Source organism: Guillardia theta, assembly GCF_000315625.1.
Source record: "Guillardia theta CCMP2712 unplaced genomic scaffold GUITHscaffold_160, whole genome shotgun sequence".
NCBI classification, from domain to species: Eukaryota; class Cryptophyceae; order Pyrenomonadales; family Geminigeraceae; genus Guillardia; species Guillardia theta.
Genome location: NW_005434515.1, coordinates 85,157 through 100,404, shown reverse-complemented (window position 1 = coordinate 100,404; position 15,248 = coordinate 85,157). Strand labels below are relative to the sequence as shown.

The 15,248-nt window shown below is 55.4% G+C and overlaps 4 protein-coding genes across 4 annotated transcripts; 1 reads left to right on the top strand and 3 right to left on the bottom strand.

Moving 5' to 3' along the window:
• Nucleotides 1-2,773: 2,773 nt before the first annotated feature.
• Nucleotides 2,774-3,747, top strand: GUITHDRAFT_158861 (hypothetical protein; the record flags this gene model as incomplete). The annotated part of the gene is made up of 4 exons (XM_005820903.1): nt 2,774-2,865; nt 2,917-3,241; nt 3,410-3,555; nt 3,645-3,747. The coding sequence occupies 4 exons, from the start codon at nt 2,774-2,776 to the stop codon at nt 3,745-3,747; spliced, it is 666 nt and encodes a 221-aa protein (XP_005820960.1).
• Nucleotides 3,748-3,957: 210 nt separating this feature from the next.
• GUITHDRAFT_45225 (hypothetical protein) lies at nt 3,958-4,314 on the bottom strand (the record flags this gene model as incomplete). The annotated part of the gene is made up of 1 exon (XM_005820902.1): nt 3,958-4,314. A coding segment is annotated over one exon (357 nt), but the record flags the coding sequence as incomplete, so codon positions are not given.
• Nucleotides 4,315-6,154: 1,840 nt separating this feature from the next.
• GUITHDRAFT_166331 (hypothetical protein) lies at nt 6,155-7,032 on the bottom strand (the record flags this gene model as incomplete). The annotated part of the gene is made up of 2 exons (XM_005820901.1): nt 7,014-7,032; nt 6,155-6,847 (listed from the first exon to the last, which is right to left on the bottom strand). A coding segment is annotated over exon 2 (543 nt), but the record flags the coding sequence as incomplete, so codon positions are not given.
• A 5,785-nt stretch (nt 7,033-12,817) lies between these two features.
• On the bottom strand, nt 12,818-13,453 carry GUITHDRAFT_155880 (hypothetical protein). The gene has a single exon (XM_005820900.1). The coding sequence runs from the start codon at nt 13,233-13,235 to the stop codon at nt 13,002-13,004; it is 234 nt and encodes a 77-aa protein (XP_005820957.1). The 5' UTR covers nt 13,236-13,453; the 3' UTR covers nt 12,818-13,001.
• Between the last annotated feature and the right edge of the window lie 1,795 nt (nt 13,454-15,248).

The following is a 15,248-nucleotide window of genomic DNA, read 5'->3' as shown; positions in this document are numbered from 1 at the left end:
CACGGAGGGCTGGGTGGAAGTGAGGAACAAGAGCTTCAACCTCACATTGTGATCTCGCAACGCAGGAAACAAGCTTGTCGCTGGCACCGCTCCAAGTGGAGGAGGAAGACGAGCAGCCGCTGCTCAGTGACTGGCCGCCGGTCGTACTGCCACCCTGTGCTGCTCCTCTTCAAATTGACTCAGAGTTCATGGCCATGGTGAGCCTGCAAAGTGCGGGCAAGAGAATGGGAATTTATCTGTTCTGGTTCTGTAGGTGACGGATAAAGATTTTGTGGGCTATGCGACCAATCCAGGGATCAAACGAGGGCAGCAGCAGCGCGGCCTTCCTCCTGGAGCCCTTGCAAGGCTACGTGGAACCAATGACCTCTCGTCGCTCCCGTTGTTGACTCACGAAGTAATCAAAGGAATCACTTGATGAGATTGAGGGATGACGTGGGTGGCAGAGGATCGATGACAACGAGAAGACCTTCTCAAGATCGCGAGAGCTGTGGAACTCAGTCCCTAAGTGCGTCAAGACGTTTGACAAATCGGAAAGGTTGACTTGGATTTTCAGGGACTATTGCCGTCGAGAGATCAAGTTCGGCAAGTTGGGAATAGAGGTGAAAAAGATAGAGCGAAGAGGACGAAAAGCAAAGGCACGGGGGGGGGGGGGGTTGAAAGAGGAAGGAAGAGGAAAAGAAATTGACTTGGCACAAAGGATTTTCCCTTCAAGCATTACAACAGCACGAAATTCGGGGGTCTTGAGAACACAATTCCCAACAGCTATGCGAACGCCTGGATTCATACCATGTTTTTCAACTACCAGCTGCGCTCTAGAGTTCTCAATCATCTATCATCCAAAGAGGTCCTCAAACTCCCGCCCGCCTGCTTTGATTCTTCGCTTCTTCCCATCCTTGTTCTCCTTCGAATCTATCGTTTACTCCTTCCTTTCTCCTCTTGCCTGTTAATTTCTCTGCTCTTTCTTCTTTTTCTTCTCTCTCTTCCCTCTTTTCCTCAACTCTTCAATCATCTTCGCAGCAGTGTCTTCTTTGTTACCTACTTTCGTGCTTTGCCTCTAGAATTTGTCCCGAACGTTTTACTCTCTTCCATCTTCTCACTGCTTCTTCAGGTTTGTCTTTCCGACGAGTTGGGCTTCCTCTTCCATATGATTCAGAACTCCCGCGGCGTCTGCTGCCAGGCGACCAACTTCCTGAGAGCTTTCAGGTCTTGACGGCTCTCAGCCCTCTGAACCGCGTCTGAACCACTTCACTCCCTTCTCTCATGCTCTCGCTCTCCTTTCCTCACTTTGCCTCAGTCAACTGCCCGAGGCCTCTCGCTTGGAACTTCTCGATCGGTCAACGGCTACGGCATTTGTGGTGCGGGAGGGTTCAGACAAGGAGCTGCTCAAGCGCATTCAGAATCTCAATCGCTTTGTGCTCGAGCAGGTCAAGGAGGAGAAGTGATGAGAGGGTGCCGCTGACACAGAGGTAGATGAACAAGGAGATGACTGTCCGAGACTTTCCCTCCGCGATCGATCTCGTATTCGGCGCCAACATGCGCCGGACTGCCACATTCCTACCCAACGATGACTCGGTAAGCTATGACCTTCTCCTCTCCCGCCTGCTCCCGTTCCTCCCCTTACCGTCTCTTCCTCCATCATACCCTCCTCTGAAAAACTCTTTCAGGGAGGATCCACGCAGGAGACGAGAGAGTTTCAGTGGCGCCTGTCGTATCCGAAGCCGCAAGAGGAGGAGAAGTCGTCGGACTCACGGCCCACATTCGAGCAGATTCTCGAGTCTTCCCTGTGCTCCGAGCAGGCAAGTGGCGACAGCGAAGAGAAGCTTTGCTGACGGTCGTTGCAGACTACCCGAGCTTGGAGCGATGCTGCCAAGCAGTACCGTCCGACTAAGGTGTCTAGCGGGAGGAAACAGATGGGAGGGCCAGAGGAAGCAGAGGGGAGGGCCAGAGGAAGCAGAGGGGAGGGCCAGAGGAAGCAGAGGGGAGGGCCAGAGGAAGAAGAGGGGAGGGGCAGAGGAAGCAGAGGGGAGGGGCAGAGGAAGCAGAGGGGAGGGGCAGAGGAAGCAGAGGGAGGGGCAGAGGAAGCAGAGGGGAGGGGCAGAGGAAGCAGGTGACTTGCTGCCAGGTGAGGAGGAGCATGGTCTCGCTCCCCAACGTGTTGTCTATCGACTCGGGGCTAGAGACGCCTTACGCGCCTGGGGCTGAGCTCTACAGAGGGCGGAGGCAAGAAGCCGAGGAGGGAGCGGAGGATGGGTCGGGGAGCGAGTGGCTCCCGCTCAAGATCTCTTTGCGCTTCGACGCAGAGGAAGGACGCTATCGCGTGACGAGGGGGGAAGGAGGGAAGGAGGGGGGGCAGGAGGGGGGTGGGGTCTACGAGCTGGTGGGGGTGGTGTCGTGTGTGTTTGCTGGAGGGGCGCGCGAGTGGCGGGACGGAGACGCGCAGGACGGGAGGCACCTGGTGACCCACGTGCGCGTCAGACCTGAAGACTCGCGAGGTATGCGGGGGGATGAGGTCGACCGGCCGACGTGGCTGCTTGTCAACGACTTCCTGCTGCGGCCGGTGGAGCAGCGTGAGATGGTGACATTCAAGCCCTGGAGGACCCCAGCTGTGCTCTACTTCGCCCGTGTTGACATCGACGAGGTCTGCCCAGGTGAACCGTACGTGAACCCGATCACCAAGAACGTGTACAAGAACGACCGATCCCTCGGCAACCCTTCCCTCGCCAACAAGACTCCTACCTTTGTTCCCCCGTCCACAGAAGAACTTGCGTCCTCCATGATCGTCGGGATCGACTCTGAATTTGTCGCGCTAACGGCGGAGGAGACTGAGCTTCGCATCGATGGGACCAACCTGGTCACCAGACCTTCGTGAGTCCCTCGGAGGGCAGGAAGGAGGACAGCGACTGACTTGACCTGCAGGAGAATGTCCTTGGGAAGGGTGTCAGTGGTGAGGTCGCTGGACAGCAAGGCGACAGTTGGGGTGAAGGGAGCGGAGCAGTGCCTGGCAGGCACTCCGATGATCGACGACTACATCAAGACTCCCGAGCAGATCATGGACTACCTCACTCGCTTCTCAGGCCTCCTCCCCGGCGACCTCGATCCTGCCACGTCACCGCATCACCTTATCCCTCTCAAGCGCGCCTACGTGAAGCTGCGCTACCTGGTGGACAAGGGATACATCTTCGTAGGGCACGGGCTCAACAACGACTTCCGTATCATCAACATATGGGTGCCGCCTGAGCAGGTCCCCTCCTCCTGCTCCGATCTCACCTTCTCCCTTCCCCTCTGTTAGTACCTCCTTGCTTGCTCCTCATCCATTTTCCTCCCCTCACCTGCATCTTCTTTGTGTTGGCAAACTCCTTGCCGTTTTATTCGCATTCTTTCTCGCTCTCGGCTTGTAACCACCTTGTAGATCATGGATACCGTCAACATTTATCATCTGCCAAATCGCCGAAAGATGTCTTTGAGATTTCTCGCCTACATCATCCTCAGTCAGAAGATTCAGTCTGAAGTCCATGACTCCATCGAGGATGCGAGAACAGCCCTCCTGCTCTACCAGTACGCAGCTCCCCTCCTCGCCCTCTCTTCTCTCCGTCTGCATCTCACCTGACCTCTTTTCTTCTTGTTCATCTCATGGATTTGTACAGGCACTACCTCAACTGCAAGGCGCAGGGGAGGTGGGAGGAAGAGCTTGAGAGGATCTACGAGGCTGGTCAGAAGTGTGGCTTTCAGGTTCCCGAAGGTCGCTAAGACTGGAAATGATTCGCTGTATTCTTTCACTTGTAAATTAGCTCCACACCCACTCCTCTCTGCTCTCCTCCCTCTCCCCTACGGCTCTTTCTTGGCTTCTCTCTGTCACGACTCCAGTGTCCTCCTGATCTTCTCCTCTATTCCTCGGTGGCCCTGACGTGCGGCAATGTCAGCAGCGCTCAAGCCGCTGCTGTTGCTGTCGACCGTCACCCCTCGATCAAGCATGAAGTCAACGAGCTCCTCGCATCCGCTGTATGCCGCGTAGGTGAGGGCCGAGTTCCCTTCCTTGGACTTGACGCTCATGTCCGCCCCGTGCTCGATGAGGTAGACTGCAGCTTCTCGCCTCCCCTTGAAGGCAGCCCACATCAGCGACGTGTACTTGTCCGCGTCACAGGCGTTCACGTCAGCTCGAGCTCGAAGCAGCTCGGCGATGCAGTCCAAGTTGCCGTGGAAGGAGGCGAGGATGAGAGGAGTCGCCTCGTCGGCATTCCTCGCGTGGATCTCAGCCCCGAACTCAACCACTAGTCTCATCAACCCGACATGCCCGAACTGAGCGGCGCAAAACAAGGACAGGTTCAGCCCCTGCTTGCTGCTCAAGGGGGCCAACTTGCTGCACAGCTCCTCGTTGCCATGCTTCACGCAGAGGGGGAGGGCTTGAGAGGCAAGCCTCTGCCTCTGCTCGCTGCTGTTGACGTTGGTGATAAGACTGAGGCACTTGCTGGTGTCGCCATCGCGGACGCTCCTCAAGAAAGCTTCTGCCTCCTCCTCCCTGCTGTGGGTGATCGACTCTGCCTTGCCGTCCTCCAGCTCGGGGCTGAGCTCAGGCCGTGAGGCCAAGCGGAAGATCCTCTTCTCCTCGGGCGTTCTTGACGTCTGTCCTATGCGCCTCTCCATGTCGAAGGGGTTGATCAACGGCCTCGTCCGTGCACTGCCCCAGCCGTCAGCGAGCAGGAGGGAAACGTGCAGCCAAACCTCATCGGCCGCGACGACATGCTCGAGCGCTCCTGCTCGATCAAGTGCTGGAACTCATCTGACGACTCTCAGCGCGAGCCCAGCAGGCGATGGCTCACCTAGACGATGCTTCTCTTCCGACTTCCTGCGGGGCCTCCGAGGTCTGCTCGGCGTCTTTGAGGTGGCTGAGGAGTCAAGAGGAGAGTGAAAGAGGAGGCGACCAGACTTGCTGTAACGCGGCGACACGTCGTTGCTCATCGCCAACTTGTGTTGAACCTCCTGGTTGATGAATTTCTGCACCTTTGACTCAGACATCTTGATCCGATTCAGCAAATAATTCTTCATGTTGGCGTGCCTCGCAATCTCCTTGGCATGTTGAGACTGACGGATACTGTTGCGAGCTACTTCCTGCTCCAAGCTTTTGATCTGCTTCTGAACGTTCGAGATGTTCAAAGAGTCTTTCCACTTGGAGACATCGTTTGCAAGTCTTGACATCATTGACAGGTAATATTCTCTCTCTGCCTTCAATATTTCAAGCTCTGCTGATGTCGCTTTTTCTTGCTCGCTTGAGTCTTCATGTCTGGGTGGAGCATCTCTATCTGCGTCTTGAGTTGTGCACTCGATGCTGTGTGGAGAATCTTGCTGCTGGACAGGAGGCCTGCAGTCCTCCACCTCTTGCACTTCCTCGGCCAGGAACTGAACGCTGCCGGGCCGTCAGGTCGAGAGGTCACCAACACAAGCCCACCTGTCTCCTCGGTTGAGGAGCTGGCAAGCGAAGAAGACAGGCCCTCGGATCTCGGAGATCTCCGCGTGAAGCATCCTCCCGTTGAGCGAGAAGCGAAGGCGCCTGGACGAGACTCACGACCAGCGCGCGGGCCCGCCTGCTTACCCTCTCTCTCTGTCTCTGCCCCACGTCAGGTGACATCCCAGCACGTCTTGAGCTCGCAGAGGAATCTTCTCGGCGTTGACGGCAGTGGCTCCGTTGAAGAAGCCGAGGGAGGTCAGGTACCAGGCCCTGCCACCGCACGAGTTCTGACACCTGCCACGCCCAGAGTGATGACAAGCGAAGGGGAGGACAGGAGCCACCAGTCTGTCTTCGCCTTCAAGTCATGCGCGATCACCCCGAACCTGGAGGCGAACTTGCGTCCTATAGACGTCAACTTGATCCTCCAGGTGACTGCGGGAGGCGTCAGAACCGTCTTGCATCTCGCACATCCTCCTTCACCAGAGCTCCCGGGATGAACGAGCTGAGCCGATCGAAGGGTAGGAACCTCGCTTCCAGCTTGAAAATCGAGGAGAGAGCCGTTGCGCTAGCAGGGATCAGATGGATCGGATGCCGCGCGATCGCCCTCACCTGCAGGTCGATTTCGTGCCGCAGCCCCCAACTCGCAGGTCTGCGTGCGTGTGAGAGAGACAAGTTGAGCTCCCGCCCTCACCTCGCGTGCCTGGGACTCACGCCCGGCCGCTGCCTTGACGGGGAGAGATGCGCAGATTGAGGAGAGCGAGGCGAACGAGGCGATGGATGGTAGTCTTTGCCTCCAGATTGAAGAGGAGCAGGGGCAAGCGCGCTCGGCAGCGAGGAGGACAAAAGGGTCTGAGAGTGACCATCTTTGCCTTGGTTGGGCCCCTTGTGTTGAAGCAAAGAAACTTTGAGAATAGACGGCATGGCAGAAGATTGAGAATAACTGACAACGAGGGAAACAGAGACTTCGTTCTCTCTCTCTCTCTCGGACTCTGACTCTTCTTTCTCTGCATTGCCCTCCTCTTGTCCTGCAACTGAAGTCGCGTCGTATCGCAAGATCTCAAGGAGATGGGGTATCATCATCCTGCCCAAGCGCTCTACCTCGGGGTTTGCGACATCTTCGACAGCGCTGCTATTGCTGCTGAAAATTTTGTGTTGAACCTCCTCAATGACGGTGAGTTGACTTGTGTCATCGTGACCCTGCATGGTATCACAAGACAAAAGCCGTGATTTGCTGTCCTCCTTTCCGCCGTCCATACAAAGCTCGATGACTCGCCGTGGAACGAAGACTTCGAATCCTCGTAAGGTTACTTCAACGTGCTTTCAGTATCGGTGCAGCTCCATTGCCGTGATGGTTAAAGCGTGTTCAAGCTCCGATGAACTTTCCTCCTTTGGGATATTGGTCGTCTGCGCACCCTGATCACTTGCTCCCCTCTTCCTCCTTTGTGCCCTCTCCCTCTCCCTCTCCCTCTCCCTCTCCCTCTCCCTCTCCCTCTCCCTCTCCCTCTCCCTCTCCCTCTCCCTCTCCCTCAGCCTCCTCTCTGTCTCTCACTCACGCGCGCTCTCTCCTCACCGCGTCTCGCCATTGCCGCCATATAGTAAACGGTTACGAGCAAGCAGGTAGGCCCCCCTGCCGGTGGTTGACAACGTTTCCTGCCCGGCACGCCACGGTTCCGGGCCGCGGCCGGGCCGGCGGCCCAGGGGCCACCCGGGGCCGCGCCGTCCGTGGCACTGTGGGTGAACATCGTGTCAGGCATCCGATAGATGTCTCAGTGATCCGGGAGTCTTCTGTGACTTTCGCCGGAATGGGCCCCCGCCCGGCGAAGCACCGCGCAGCCTGGCTGGCGACTCCGAGGCCGCCGGACCGTTGGCTGAGGACCGTCGGACTCCGGGAGCCAGGGCCCAGTACCTGGCCGGGCCCGGTACGTCAGTCGCGTCCCGTCAGTTGGCACTCGCTGAGGATCGGAGCCTCGGATCCGCTCCATTCAACTACCCCCACCCTCTTACATTCCAGTAAGTACCCCACCCTTGTTGCTGAGACTTCACCAGTAGTTCCCCACAATAGACCTACCATGACACAAGGGAAGAGGAGTAGCAGAGAAGAGGAGAGGAGAGGAGAGCGGAGCACAGCAGACAGAAGACAGGGAGACAGCAGACAGAAGACAGGAAGCATTCGAGGCGATAGAACTGGACACGAGAGACGATCAGATTGACACAATGCAGGTGAAGAGAAAGGAGAGGAGAGGAGAGGAGAGGAGAGGAGAGGAGAGGAGAGGAGAGGAGAGGAGAGGAGAGGAGGGGAGGGGAGGAAGGGGGGAGGGGAGGGGAGGGGAGAGGAGTGAAGGTTGCGAAGACAAAAGATAGAGAAGGGAAACGGAAGAAAGGGAGGAGGGAGGTAAATGCACATATCACTCTGTTCTTCTGCCTCACTTTGGAAGAAAGAGAAAGGTACTACTCAAGCAGATAGAGGGATCAATGTGCATTGACTGCTGGTTGGGAACCTGCATTCTACTTAGTGAGCCGCATGCTGTGACAGGAGGTGGAGTGGAGCTGCGATGGCTGCCAACATCTCTCACACCACCAGCGATGCTCGACAAGACACGGAGCAGTCAGGCACTGATCACGACAGAACACTTCTCCGCTCGCTTCAAGCGCAGATCAAGTTCTTGCAAAACCAGCATCGGACAGCAGAGGAGCAGCTAAATCGATCCATGCAGAGAGAGAGGGAGCTGCGAGAGCAAGCAGCAAATGCGGATATGATGGGATTGATTGCAAAACTAAGACGAGAAAACAAAGATCTCAGGGATCAAAATGAAGAGACGTCGCAGCGTTTAGAGGCTCTTAGAGGCTCTGAGAGCTCTTGCCTTGCTCTCCAGAATAGATTGGACGCCGCACAGGCAAGTTGAGAAGCGATGAGGGGAGGCAAGAGGAAGTGAAGGATGTCTCCAGGAAGAGATTGATCGCAACAGGCGATATTACCATGACGAAATGAAACGATTGCAAGGTCTGAATCTTTTCACTCAGCGGCTTCCAAGGCTAACTGTACCACATCTTGAAGGCGAAAACGAAGAGCTTAGAGAAGATTTGAAAAAGATCAGCGAATTCGAAAAAATAGCCGAGACCGCCAAGAATCGTGAGATAGAGATACGGATTTCATTTGAACGATTACAAGCAGAGCTGATAGAGAAGAACGACCAGGTGAGGAGATTGATGTTGAACATGTAGTCATGATTTGATCAGATCCGAGAGCTGGAAGTGGCTCAAAGTAGGACGAATGACATGATCACGAATATGGATGAAACTTCACGAGAAAGACAAAGGAAGGAATCCTCTCTTGAGGAGGCTATTGCTTGCATGGAGAAGAGACAGAAAGACTTGGAAACTGAGAATGCAAACTTCAAGGAACACAATGAAAAATTGATCGCTCAAGTCAGGGAACTTGAGGATTCACTCTTCAATTCTCAGAACCTCTCGACAAAGCTCACCCAGAGGTTAAAGACTTGTGAGAATGAAGTCATGTCCATTCAAGAAGAATCCAAGAGAACGCAAGACTCACTGAAGAAAGAAACCAACGACTTGCTTCACATGGTGCCGTCTTGTCTCGAGTTGCTTTGATGACGCGTGGGAGTTGCAGGTCGAAGAACTCAAGATGAAGCATTTCGAATCTCTCGAGGAGCACAAGCGGTCAGAAAGTGAATGGAGGATGACAAGAGACAAGGTGGTTGCTTCCCTTCCTCGCAGAAACCGATCACACCGTGCAGATGAGAGAAGAAGTGCGTGAGGCAGAAAGTGACAACAAGAAACTGAGAGATCAACTGCGAGGCGAACGGGACAAGTATGAACAGAGTATGAAAGATCATGCAGATGCAATGACAGAGCAGCTCGAGCAACGACAGAAGATTGAATCGGCTGCAACCAGGAGAGAAGAGGCTTTACATCGACGACTTCTCAGTGCAGAGAAAGAGCTTGACGCTCTCCGGTCTTCTTCAGTTCCTGACTCCAAGTTTCGAAGTCTGCAGCAGCAGCTCTCCCAGGAGAAGCAGGCCTTGATGAGTCAGATCGAAGCAGCTGTCACTAAGGCTGCCACGCTTGAAGGCGAGAAGCAATTGGAGCGCCGAGACTTTGAGAAGAGGATAGAAGCAAGCTCAGCTGAACTGGTTGAAGCCAAGAATTCGATCCGTCAGCTCCAGCAAGCGGTGCGTCTCTTATTCGCGCACATGCAAGACCAAGAGTGTGACGTGGTCTCGCATTCAGCTGCGACAGGCAGAGGCTACTGCAGAGGAAGCGAAGCGACTGCGACTGAGAACCCACGAAGAATTCCTGACCATGTGCAGCTCCATGGGCGAACACAAGCTCGCTCCTCAAGACGGCAGCGAGCACTTATCCAAGGTCCCCTCCCCTCGAGCGACATCCTCCATGACGCCTTTGCGAAGATCGGCGAAGCAGCCCTCAAGGTCATGGAGGACTGCATCTGGCCCTCCTCGAACAAGGCAGACGGTGAGCGTTGACCCTTGGAGGGGCTGCGACTGACTTGCACTCGAGCAGCCTCATCGTACGATGGCACAAGGAACAAGACTGCATTGGGGATCATTGTGAATGGAAACGCGGCAAGCAGCTCGCTGCCTCTCGAGTCAGGGAGTTTGACTTGTAGTGCGGCTCTTGCAGGTGGCTGAAGTGATTGAGGGAAGCCCTGCTTCAGCAAGCGGCAAAGTTTCGAGAGGAGATGTAATCTTGATGGTGGATGGAAAGAACGTGTCCTCGCAGACGGTCTTGCAAGCCTTGTCTGAGAGCGACGAGGTTGGAGAGCTTGTTTCAATTCACCTCCACAAGGTTTTGACCAACGAGGTGCGAATTTTACCCTGTGCCGCTTGCCTGCCTTAGAGTCTCCTGCCAGGTTGTCGAGCTGGAGATTCCGAGGGTCGATGTGGGGTCTCTCAGATCCAAGCACGACATATTCGAACGCGTCAAGCGGCTTTCACGACAGGTGTGAGGGGAGGAGGGGGATGGGGGCACTGCGATGATCCTGTCTAGTTCATGAATGCAGACGGAGACTTGGAACTAGAAAACATCTTCTTCTCGAAGCTCTTCTCCCTTATTGCTGTAATGGACTGTGATGCTTGACATTGCATGTTGAGTGCTTGACAGGAGATTGAACATGTGGATCTCAACTTACAAACAAGTCTAAGCGCAGAGATTGGGCAGCTCAGGGATCAGCTCAGCTCCTCTGCTTCCAAGTTTCGTCAGGCCATTGTCAACCTGGATCAGGCGCATCAGGAGGTGAAAGCACATGAAGCAAGCCCTTGCACTTGACTAAAAGGTTGTAGCTGCACAAAGTGCATCGCACAACCTCGCCAGGGAGAGCCGATGTAAGAGAGATCAAGGCGGGCTCGGGCTCGGGCTTGAGTGAAGACCACAAGGTAGCACAGGGCGCCCACGCATTGCCTGACTCACGTTGGTCAAACAGGGAGCCCATGAGCATCTCCTCAAGCTCCAAGTGAGACTCCAACTTCCCTGCTGCGACTGACGCACGGGAAACACTCAAGGAGGAACTGAAGGCCACCAAGTTACTGCTGAGAGACAAAGAGGACAAGGAGCAGCGAGCGCAGGAGAAGGTCATGTCGATGGAGCATCGCTGCTCTACCCTCGAGAGAGGCCAACGAGAATTCCGACAGACAGTGAACGACCTGGAGGAGCAGGTGGGAAACAATGTCTGCTCCTCGGATGACTGAGCCTGCAGCTTGCCGAGACGATGGCTGAGTTGTTCGAGCATCCGTTCGTGGTGGAGCTCAAGCTAAATGTAGAGCATTCCTCCAGCGCGATCGAGTCAGACTCGCGGTGAGGTCAAAGGCTGAGGTGCGGGCAATGATTGACTCGGCAGGAACGTGCTCGCGTCAAAACTCCTTCACGGCTTGTCCGTCGCTCTGCACACGCCCGAAGAAGCGATCGAAGTGCTCTGTCATGTTGGCACAGAAGGAGCCACCTGCGTCAAATTTGGTAGCGTGCTGCCTGACCATGGAGACACCAAGACTTCCTTCCGAACAGGAAAGATGCTGGCGACGGAGCTCGTAGATCAAGTGAGTGGTGGTGGATGTTTGTTGCCAACAGTGACCAGTTTGTAGTGTTCAAATCAAGACAGCAAACTGAAGAAAGGCATCTGTGGAAGACTGATCAAATCTGCTATTTTGCATGGTCCGATCAGTGACCTGACGGCAACAGCTTTCCATAAATCACTCTCAGAAGCAAGCGCTGGCGGCAGAAAGTTTGAGATTGAATGTCAAAGGCTGAAGACGCAACTCAAAGAAGTGGAGGAGAGAAAGGTGCGATGACAAGCCGAGATGCTGCGGGTCTGATGTCTCCCTAGGAAATGCTACAACGTGAACGACAAGCTCTCCGTGAAAGCAACTCAGCGATCGCTGCTAAAGCGGCCGAGGTGAGTGAAGAGAAATAGTTCGCCAGTTGAGCGCGAGCTGACTCCCAGAGTAGGAGGCGAAGGCGAGAGCCAAGACGGAGACTGAGGGAGCGTACAAGAAGATCATAACAGAGATAGAGAGAAGACACGAAGAGGAGATAGAGCATCAGAAGCTGCTGAAAGCGGAGCATCTTCAGCGATTGAAGTCTGAGTTGCAAGAGGTTGTCACAGTCAAAGATGAACAGATAGCTCGCATTCAAGAGCAGATGAGCGGCCTCGAGGCATCTGCTTGTTCACAGCCCCTTGACTTGTCTGACTGTCAGCAGGGGATGGTAACGAGGTTGCAAGCTGACAAGGGCAAGGCATTCGAACAGACGCGGGTGCATCAGGAGGCCTATGACAAGCTCAAGTTCGTCGCTGCTCAGATCAGAGAGCTCGTGGAACCTGAACTCCGTGCTTGTCTGAGCACCCTCAACAACCTTGAAAGCGAGGTTGGCTTCCTGCATGCCTACCAGGTTCTCCTCTCTCCCCCGTCCGCCTGTCAACTTGCGGCGCAGGTGCGAGCCATTTCGATTGCTGAGAGCATGAGCGGTATGGACCCCTCCTCTTTCAGCCGTGATGCAGAAGATGCCTCCAAGAGCCGTAAGATGGTACAGAAGGACATCGATGCGCTCAGGTCTCAGCTGGAGGGGCTGGCAGGTGAAGTCGCTGTTGCAGTGCCCTATCCCATGACTCCCCCCAGATTTGACTGCCAAGGAAAGCGAACTCGGGCAGACGTTGCACAGCGCGAGCTTGACGAGGCGGCAGGTTAAGAGAAAGGGAACAGAATGTCAGTGCCCTCACACCCTCCATCAGATCGGGTTCTCCACTTTGGAAAGCTCTTACGACATCACACATGTCAATCAGACGTATGGCAGGCCTGTTGAGGAGCAAAGCTTCCAGGTAAGCCCGGCCGTGAGGGAGAAGACTTCATCTTAGCTGCACATGGACATGCAGTCAAGAAGTTTCATTGAAACAAACTACATGTGTAATGAAGGCAAACTACATCTACAGTCAACGCAAACCCTCAAAGCGAATTCTTTGTTCTCTAAACAAGTGCATAATACGCTTACTGGCAAGTAAAATACACAACGATTTCTCCCTCCTCCCTCCTCAACTTTGCCATTCCGGTCGCGCGCTGACCTTCTGAGACACGGGTAGTTCTTTGAACCATGGTGGCCTTCCGGGGATAGATTTCTTCTGGGGTTTCGGTTTCGAGTCCTTGGCGATAACAGGAAACTGAGAAACGTTCTTGAGATACCTGACTTGCATTGCCTGATCATGCTTCATTGTCTTCTGGTCGAATGTGGCAGATTTGACTCCTTCAAGTCGCTTCGCGAACGCCATGTTCTCCTTTGCAATTTCTTCCGCCCTTCTCCTCCTGTTGATTTCTTGTGAAGACGCTTTTTTCTCCCTAAGGGAGTAAGGAGGAGGAACCGAAGGTGAGTCTGCAATCTTCTGCAGCTTTGCTAACAGCCTGGCGTTGCCCTTCGCTCGCTCCTCCTCTGCCGCTTCCTTCGCCCTCCCTCTCAAGCCTCCCATCATTTTCACCTGCGCTCTCACCTACCCCACCAACAAAATCTCAGTTGTGAATACCCCTTCTTCTCTATACCCCACCCCTCAATCTACTTCCATTCTTCTACATGTCTCCCCTCCCTATTCAAAAACGTTTGGACCCCTACCCCTTCTTTTATCCACAACAGTCCGTACCACCCCTTCGAGTCCGTTTGCCGTTGGAAGCTGCTTAGCTGAAAGGCTTGGAGGCGCCCCGCTTCCCGAGGGCGGCTGCCCTTTCTCCGTCCGCGGACGCCCGCTTTGTGGCGGCAGCGGACGTCTCGACTGACAGTGGTCAGTCGGCTGCCTCCGGGTATCGCGTCTAAGGGATTTTATTCCTCCTGCATGCTCCTGCTGCTTGTTGCTTGATTGCTTGGCCCTTCGGCTGCTTGTCTGCGCGGCTTCGCGCTTGGGCTGGCGATGCCGCGTCTGGGTGCCAGCAGTGCTGGTTCTTTTCGGGCTTGTGTTTTGTGTGTGTTTGTGCAGCTTCTCGCTGTGCGCTGTGTGCCAGGAGGTTCAGCTTGTTCCTGCTTTGTTTTGCTTGAGGCACTTTTTATCTTCTGCCAGTAAATCCATTAGTACTGAGGATGCGGCGTTTGGTCGGCGCTTCTCGCTGTGGACTGTGTACCTGCCGGTTCAGCTTGTTCCTGCTTTGTTTTGCTTGAGGCACTTTTTACCTTCTGCCCCTATACCTTCGTGCCTGATGACGGCCCTGCTGCTGAGGTCTTGGCTCGCAAACGTGCCGCCACCTATCAGCGCCTCACTATGCAGCTGACGCTGGAGGCGCTCTTGTCTGGTGCGAGGCGCATGACGCCCTTGCGGGCGCAAGCACTTCTCGAGCCAGAGGACAGCTCCTCCTCGGACTTTGTCGAGTCGCCCGAGGAGGAGTCTTCGCCGGGGGTCTCCGACTCCGATGGGGGACACCCTTCGAGTGGCGCCGACGATCGGCGCGGAGCTGGCGAGGCGTCTCCGTCCCTCACTGTGACGTCGGGTGCCTCCGGAGAGCTCGACACCACTGGGGTGCTTGCTGCTGGTCCGAGCTCGCCTGCTTCCTCGGGAGTCCCGGGCCGGCATCGGTCGGGTCACGCCGGTCCTTGGGCATTCCTGCGGCGGCTACCGCTGACTCGGCTATACTGAGCTCCGGCATCTACAGGGCTGAATCTTTCGCTGATCTTCTTGCTGAAGCACTACCGTGTTCCTGTGTCCAGCCTCCCTCCGTCCGCTGCCCGGGCCAGGCGGACCCCCCGGGCCGGGCAACGCCGGCTCCTTGTCGGCGGCTGCCCTTTCTCCGTCCGCGGCCGCCCGCTTTGTGGCGGCAGCGGACGTCTCGACTGACAGTGGTCAGTCGGCTGCCTCCGGGTATCGCGTCTAAGGGATTTTCTTCCTCCTGCATGCTCCTGCTGCTTGTTGCTGGATTGCTTGGCCCTTCGGCTGCTTGTCTGCGCGGCTTCGCGCTTGGGCTGGCGATGCCGCGTCTGGGTGCCAGCAGTGCTGGTTCTTTTCGGGCTTGTGTTTTGTGTGTGTTTGTGCAGCTTCTCGCTGTGCGCTGTGTGCCAGGAGGTTTAGCTTGTTCCTGCTTTGTTTTGCTTGAGGCACTTTTTATCTTCTGCCAGTAAATCCATTAGTACTGAGGATGCGGCGTTTGGTCGGCGCTTCTCGCTGTGGACTGTGTACCTGCCGGTTCAGCTTGTTCCTGCTTTGTTTTGCTTGAGGCACTTTTTACCTTCTGGTACTCCTGTAGAGCCCCTACCGTAGAATTTCTGTTGCGGCCTGCCGTCTAAACCACTCCGGGAACCTTTCCTCTTT